At 28.4% G+C, this 8,937-nt stretch overlaps 1 protein-coding gene across 3 annotated transcripts in view; it reads right to left on the bottom strand.

The window, feature by feature from the left end:
* Positions 1-7,885: 7,885 nt before the first annotated feature.
* LOC114119271 (putative polypeptide N-acetylgalactosaminyltransferase 9) overlaps positions 7,886-8,937 on the bottom strand; it is a 120,112-nt gene continuing 119,060 nt past the window's right edge. For all 3 annotated transcript variants that reach the window (XM_027980779.2, XM_027980778.2, XM_027980780.2), the window contains exon 12: positions 7,886-8,749. In XM_027980779.2, the coding sequence (XP_027836580.2) occupies positions 8,585-8,749 (165 nt within the window). In that variant the 3' untranslated portion in view covers positions 7,886-8,584. The remainder of the gene's footprint in view (positions 8,750-8,937) is intronic.

Here is an 8,937-nt window from a genome sequence, read left to right as displayed (position 1 = left end):
CGACGGAGCGAAAAGACATTGAGTTATAGCGTGATAGCGATTGCAGGCAATCATTCTTTTCCTGCAGACGTTGGTGAATATTTCTAAGCCATTACAATATATAAATTATAAACAACTTGCAACATATAATATTATGACATAAAATGTTAATAATTTTTTATTTTTATTAAAACTTCGGTTTTTATACCTATAATCTATATATATATATTATTACCTGTAATGGTATCATATGATATAGTTTAAATATGCAATCGTATACAACATATCATACTTGTACACTTAATTATGGTTTTTTTTTTCAGATGTATTAATACAATAATCAATATAATATATAATATTATTTATTATAATTTATAACAATAGGTGCTTATTATGGTGTATTTATTTAAAGTTTTAAATAATAATAAAATATTCGATCAAGAAGACGTCATACCTGCACACATTGTCTTCGTCTTACCTACTAACTAACGCATTAAATATAAAGAATATATTTTAGATTCAGAAGTTCTAATTTTGTGTTGTTAATTTAAATATTAAAGTGAAATCCGTTTAGGTTGTATATACGGCAATGACTCGATATGATATTATTATTTAAGATAATATTGGATTGATGATTAATAATGGAAACTCAAAAATATGAGAAATCAGATAATATTTTTATTTTATGCAGGTTAGTGCGGTAAGGAGTATAAGTGAAATAAAGTTTATTGTGTTTCTGATCTACATACATCCTTATCGGCTAATTTATTAGATGCTATAATGACGACGCCTTTGTTTGGACGTCGTTGTTGTTTGTTTAGTTACAAAAGTTTTATACAATATCTAAAAATGTAGACAAATTTTAATCTCTTAACTTAATACGTATAATATTTTGTCCTAGGTGTTTTGAACACTGTGGTTATTTTTTGTTTCATCTTTCCATTTAAAAATTCATATATTATATACAACCGTAACATATTGAAGTATAATAATTCACGTTAACGGAGATCTATCAATTATTATAATATTGTTTTTAAATCAACTTCAACCCATATAATTGTCTATTTTGCTTTTGGACTTCAAAATGTATACACTACTATAATGTCTTGTATTCTATTATACATAGGTAATAATATATATCGTAGGTGGAGAATATCACTATACTTCAGTCCACAATCGCTCATTTTTCCGCCAGTTCGTGTAATTTACGAGTGTCTACGACTCACAAAAGCTTATCTGCAACACGGTACATACGATATTCAATCGTCGCCCCTTTGTTTGAAGCTTTATTATATCGCGTTCAACCTTAATCGTGATAAATGTTACGATTTTTGATTTAAAGGTTTAATTCGACAGTTTCGATCGAACACAAATTTATATAAAACCGTCTAGTACAGCAAGCACAAAGCAAACAGCAAAATTATTGAACGCAATTGCATATCTAATTGAAAATGTTTAAAAAGTTTGTGTTGACACAACCACACGACTAATTTATTGGAATAAAAAATGTTATCGTTTTTATATTCTGAAATTCGTTTCGGCACAAATCATGATTTTTTTATCGTTTGTTATTAATTGTCAATCGTATTTTGTGTATCTGTCCTACAGGTAACTATTTTACCAGTGTGAACATTGCGATCCATGTTTGTCGAAGTGATATTACAGATCAATGTTGAAGAACGGAAAACCGGAAACACATACCATTAATTTCCATTGTTAATATGAAATACATTGTACAAATATTATAGATAAATAAATTATTTTTTATACATTCCACCATTTATGGCAACAAATGTAAAAATTAAATTATATACATGACCCCCTACTATTTAAACAAATTTTTATTCAACCGACTGTTATTTAACAACGTAATTTCATTAAATTTAGCAATAGAAGATAATTCGTTTTCCATTTTTTCTACTACACTTTTTGCTCTTTATAAAAATTTTGCTTGAAATTTTTATCACAGAGCTCGAACTTATAACTCGTCTTGTGTATTCACGTCACTAACAGCAAAGTTACATCTCTTAGAAATGGATTCCTTGTAAGAAGAGCATGATGGCTTGTCGATTAACTGCGGACACTTTAATAAATCTGTTTTTAACAGTGGTCCTTGAGTCCGATAGTCTTTGTTGGAGTATTTTACTCTATCATCGACTGATGTGTTGTTGCCGGCTTCACTTAAATCAACCATTTTGCTGAAGATATTTTTAATCTTGGTCTTATTGAAAGTTGTAATAATAAATAAAATATTTAACAATACATTTGGTAACATTTTGACCATAGTTTTTTTTATGGAATAATAAGTTGTAATAAAAGTATAATACAAAATAAAAATAAAAATATACTGATTGAAGTCTACACGAATATAAATCATTCACAGGATATAATTCTTGAATGTAAAATCATTTAAATTTTTTTCTTATTTTTGCATTTTACTCAAAGCTGAGTAATTTATTTTGTTTATTAATCACCATCACCCAGTCGTGGTTTTAGAGATATTGTAAAGAATTAAAAAATGTATTTTATTTTTTTTTTACCAATCCTTAACTGGATACATAGTACATGGTTTTTTACAATAGTCAGTGCTCCATAGGACTCCAACCAAAACCTGTCAAGGCCAATAAATTATTATGGTTGTGTGTATTTCGAACTAGGTATACAATTCAAAAGATATCATTATACTCAAGAAACATAATTAGTTATTGAGTAAATCTATATTAATATAGTTTATTGTAAGTATTGTCATCGACAATTTTAATTACAAGTCATATTATGTTTATCGAGTTATAAATTATAGCTCTCTTTCTCTATATGATGATACACGCGTTAGATTTAATATTCTCTGCAGTACTCGATATAGTGTACTGTACTATCTAAGAAGAATCGCGTCAACAATGGTATACCAAATACCAACGCAGGTATAGTGTTGTAGGTACCTATAACGTATTATATTCAAAAATTCAACCGAACCAAAGCCTTTTCATCGTATTATCTACTCGGCTGTATAGTGCACGAATAAAAACATCTTGCCCTAGGCTTATCCGCCGTATTAGTGGATCGACAAAACGGGCTTACTTCTGCTGGCATAATAATAATATAATGTACGACATAATATTATTATAACTTGTTATGTGTCAGCGTAGCAGCAGTATTATTATTATTATTATTATAGTACTCACGCCACTCCATCATTGTTATTTTGTAAGTTGTTTTATGCGCGCGATACCGATATCGGCTTGTCAAACAGCGCCGCCGCCGCCGCCCCGTCGTCGTCGTTGTTTTTTACGCGTTCAAATAAATAGAATATTAATTCCGCATCGTCTGTTTCCGGGAAAAAAAGAACGATAACAGCAGCCGTTTAAAACGTCAAACGCGCACTATACACGTTCAATAAAATATATAATACGCACACATTATTATACACGTGCGCAGGTTCACAATAATATAATACTTTCGAAGTGCAATCCATCTAAATCCACGATACGCCTCAACTGAAAACGAAATAATATCATTTTTCGACGCGAACCATATATGCAAGAGTGCTTATAATAAGATACTATATTATGTTATATTATACCTATCGCATACACGGCTGCTGATTGATTATCGTATCGACCGCACGTCGAAATATTAACAGGTGGTCTATGATGCCGGTATAATAATATAATAATAATACGTTATACGAGGTCTACACGCCTTTTGCCTACCATATAGTCTCGTATATATATGTTATGATACGGATTAGTCGGAAGCCAGTTTTTCAAGATCCCATATAATGCTGGTAGTAATGCCAAGACGAGACGTCTAAAACGGTTAAGACTTTAATCCCGTGGAACTCGCTACCAGGTATAATATGTTGGGTATAGGTACCTATTGATATACTGACATTTGTGGTGTGCTTATATACTCACGCGACATATAATGTTATTACTGTGCAGTATATTATGTTAATTAATTGGAAAGTCAGTAACCCTTGTGTCCTAGTTCATGATACATAATATAAGAATATTATATAGTGCGATATTAAAATTTTTCTTTTTTAATATAATAAGTAGAACATGACATAATAATATTATATGTGTTATGGTAAAAATTAAAAGAAATATGTTATAATAATTTTACATATCTATTTTATTAAAAACAAAAACAATTCTAAAATATACATACTACGTCTTGAGCTATAAAGGGATTGTTAGTTATTAGTTATTGCCATACTTCTAATTAATTTAAACACATTACATAATATTATATTATGATCTATACAACAGTTTTCATCGAATAGATAGTTTGAACTGTTTCCACTGTAAAGAATGTCGCACGTAATATAGGTACACACATAATACGTATTACATAATATTATTAGGGTCGGATTTATAATCTTTTAAAATCCTTTAAATATGATGTTTTTATGTTGTTAAAGATATGCAATTCCCTATATTTTTTTAATATACATTTAAAATCAGGTATATGATGTTTTATATCCTTAAAAAAGCAAAATACCCTTTTAATATTCTGTAAAAAAATTATCATTATTATTCAGTTTAAAGTTATTTTATTTTATTTACAATAAAAAATAATTGGTGCGTAAAAGGTACCTACATAAAAATAATGTGTTATATAACTATAATTAATTTTTTCATTTTTGAAAAATATTTATAAAAACAGAAACATAGTTATTTATTCTCAAATATTCTCTGATCTGTAAAACATGCTTTTTTTATTTAAAGTAAAATTGTCCCTATGAATTCTGTGTGTCATAAATCGTAAATATTTATTTTACTCCAGTTTAACCATCTTCCCTAGAAACAAAATATGTAAAATCATAAAAATTTGACCTTTAATTATTATTCACCAGTACATGGGGCAATATATATAACTATTATTTGATGGTTCATACCACACAAATATTTCTTCACTTCGACTGCTGTATCATAGTTCTCTATTTCTTATTGGCTATTATTACATACTCTTATATTATAATATATTTAAAAATAGACCAATAAAAATTGGATACAACATAAGTCAGAAAAGATGCAACCATTGAATGATCACAGTTTTCATGATACAATACTTATATCTATTATGTCATGATATTATGTAGTAGGTACATGAAATGTTACAGTTCGGTCGTCCGAGTCAATATTTTTTTTTTTAATCGATACTTTTGAAATATGATTTTGGACAATAATTTGGTACCGTATCGAAATCCATCGTGGTTTTAATATTATGTAACGTAGTTATCATCGTGGAAGGATTATTTATTATATTTTAAAGTTCAAAAGTAAAATAATATAGTAACTGCAGTCGTATATTAGTTATTATTTGAATTTAAATAACCAAACATCAAAGACAAAATGCGTTTACTAGTATATGCTATGGTTTTATTAACTTAACTTGTTTTTCTCTACGTAAACCTAAAATCAATTTATTATATATATCTAATTTAATTAATTTTGAATTTTCATATTATCCAGGAATATTTTTTTGTTCATTATGTAACGTTTATACAATTTTAAGATTGTAAATATTATCAGTAAAATTAAAAAAAGACGATTAAGAGGAATTTCAAATTATATTTTTATTTATTTATTCATATTTATACAATATTGTTAGCCAATAAATAACAATCAGCTAAAGAAAACGTTAGGTGGCCGTGATTATAATAAATATATCAATGACCTGAACTAACCCGCATTCATTTATATTTAAAACGATCATCACGACTGTGGTCGTTTCAATTTATATTTACATAAATATTTTTATATAATCACATATTATAATGTACTTGGTATTTTACACAAATATACTATGTATACTAGTTGCTTCTTTTTTATCTACTCTTAAGCACTTAATTCCATATGGTTTTTACTTATTTTTTGGTAGTGGCTTTTGATTTTTTGTTTTTATACGCAAATTTTTAGGCAAGGTTAGTTTGAGAAGAACCTTGAAATCTTATAAATTACCGAACTGGTAAAACCAGGTTGTCATAAATCTATAATATATTTCTATCCATAAATATGTAAATTAACTATTAAATAACTTGTTAATTGATTTATGGTTCATTATAATTAATGATAATGTACTAGCTGACATTAGACATAATAACAACATAATAACCATAGGTTAACGTTTGTTCAACGCTCAATCAAGAGATTAAATTCGTGTTATTTATTGAACAATAAGTTCTCAAACTTTAATAATACAAATAATTAAGTTATAATTACTTATAAACATATTACAATGTGTTGATTGGGAGTTCGGGACAGGATTTATTCACCCACGCAGTCAAAATATAATGCTTTGCTCGCAACAGAATTTTAAATGCGCAAATGCAGTAACTAAAATAACAATCGTCTGATCAAATTATGCCATTAGGTAACTTATTAATGGTTTTAAGGTCATTAATATTAATTTTTCTCTTCCCTTAATATAGAAAATATTAAACAGTAAAATAACTTACAACAAACAAATCACATTGTATTGGTAACACATCATTGATTATTTGATATTAAATACTATTTGTACATGCTATATGTATAGTTTATAATAATTAATGCAGATATATGTTACGATTTTAATTTATTTGATCTGATCTTGAATACTCATTTGTATTAGGTGTCGGATAGTTCCTTAAATCATCTATTTAAAAGATTTGTTTCTTTTGAAGATTATCATCCAAGATATCCTTATTTTGATGGTTTTGAAATTGACTCAAGCAATGAACCCACTATATTATCTGAACTGTATAATATAGATTTAAACGCAACGTGGTAGGTGACTATATAATATACATAAATGCGGTTGAATAATGTTTAAATAAACAATATTTTATTTATTTACATGCGCTCACGATATAGTAAATATTATAACCATCAATTTTGTATAGTGTTACATGGTCCGGTCACCGGCAATCGTGTAGCACGAGTTGTAAGTTATTATAATTTATTACTGTATTAATCCAATATTTACTCGTTTTACCTATTCACAGTTAATATATATTTCGATTTTTTACGTCGTCGGGATATTTGCATGTTATTATTTACCTGCTGTGAATTGTTGGAATAGGTACAGGTACTCGATTATCTACCGATTATTGGCAATATTAATGTCGTATTCGATGCAATAACTGTTGAAAAAAATAAAAAAAAAACGTTGAGAGTTTGTGCTGCGCCAAATAATAACGTAATAGTTGACGGAAACAGGGCTATTTTATTATAATATATAAAGGTATACGGAGTGTCGACGATGAATCGTTGCGATAAATAATTGTGAGCCGTGGAGTGCTTTGATAACCACGGATAATTGAATAATTCAATTATACTACTGTGTATGTGTGTGTGTGTGTGTATTCGCACGACACTGTATATTATATTCCGAGCGACGACAATAAAACGCACTCCGATATTGTATGGGCGCGGTACAGATTAAAAGGGTTCTACACGCGGGCACTGACTGAAAAAAATATTGGATTTGTATCCCGTCCTCCACACACTCGTGTTCGGATTTCAAATTTCAGAGGATGAAAAAATAAATAAATAATTCGTCATAACGTCAACGTCGGTCGCACCATATACGTTTAACTGTTTTTGGTATTTTGCGATTCATTTCGCTCCGGCTGCAATAGAAAAAGCATATTATTCACCCTCGAGTGTGCGAAAGTCGACGGCTAAACGTATAATAGTCACAGCATTAATTCGTAAGCTACGACGGAAACAATAATTATTAGTAATGTATGATAAGTATTTTATATTTTATAAAATGCATCTTATTTGCGCTAAAATTTCACGTTGTTTCGTATACATAGGGTATTGTTGTGAAATTAAGATTTAAAACAATAATAAAATCATGTTCTCGCCAAGGAACGTGCAATGTATAATAAAAGGTATATAATATACGCGACGGCATTGTTTAAATATATTTTATCAATTTTTATTAAATATAAATAACAATTAAAAGGAATAATATTATATATATGTTCAAATAGTAATACATAATAGTATAATGATCGTTCGTATAATCTTTGTTCGCATTTCGGAGAAGATTTACACACGAATAGAGCTTATAACATATTATAATATATAAATATAATTATATATCATAACATAACACGTACGTTACACTGACATAATTTATGTACACTGAAAATAATAATAATAATAATAATCAACACAAATTGCACATCGACAAAAAAATAATTTTGGACGAAATTAAAAAAAAAAAAAAAACTTAAAAAAAAAGGTGGAAATGTCACGAGGGAATGTTTTGTTCGTCGTATAGCCGCAATACTGTTTAAGTACAATCGTATAGTTTATAATACATAGAGATAATAATTATTCAAATGACAATACATATATATAGTTTACATAAAAAAGAACGCGTATTATTTACAAGTCGCTAGATTTGTTTGAGCGCGACAACGTTTCGTTTTGTTCGAACAAAGGTATACATGTTAATAATAATCATAAAAACAAAACGACCATCGCGGTGCGGTGGAAGTTTGTAATGGAAAAAATTTTGATCAAAACGAAAAAAAAAAATTAATAAAAACAAAATAATAATTATATAGGAAGTAATTCTATTGTAATTTTTTCGTTAGAAGTCTTTAATGCCTCATGTGACTATCCTCGGTGGCCAACGTCGCGTTATAGTTTTCAAACTGCCACATTTGCCTGGGCAGCATTAAGTCACATTCTTCCATGAGCAGCTTGTCTTTGGTGCTATTAATGGTCAGACACTTTCTACTGCTACCGTGCCGTAGCTGTTTAGTCTACAAAAAAAAAATGTCCAAAGTAATTACATTATTGAACAATTTTATCTGTGAAATTAAAAATTTAATAAAGAAAATGTAGACACCGATAAAAATATAATCTATAATCCCTTAACAATCGCTAAGAAATGTATATCTACATCATCAAAAACTTTATTATTTAAAAACTCGTTATTCAATCACTGTCA

Source organism: Aphis gossypii, chromosome 2, assembly GCF_020184175.1.
Source record: "Aphis gossypii isolate Hap1 chromosome 2, ASM2018417v2, whole genome shotgun sequence".
In the NCBI taxonomy this organism is placed as follows: domain Eukaryota; kingdom Metazoa; phylum Arthropoda; class Insecta; order Hemiptera; family Aphididae; genus Aphis; species Aphis gossypii.
This window is presented reverse-complemented; position numbering and strand designations above follow the sequence as displayed.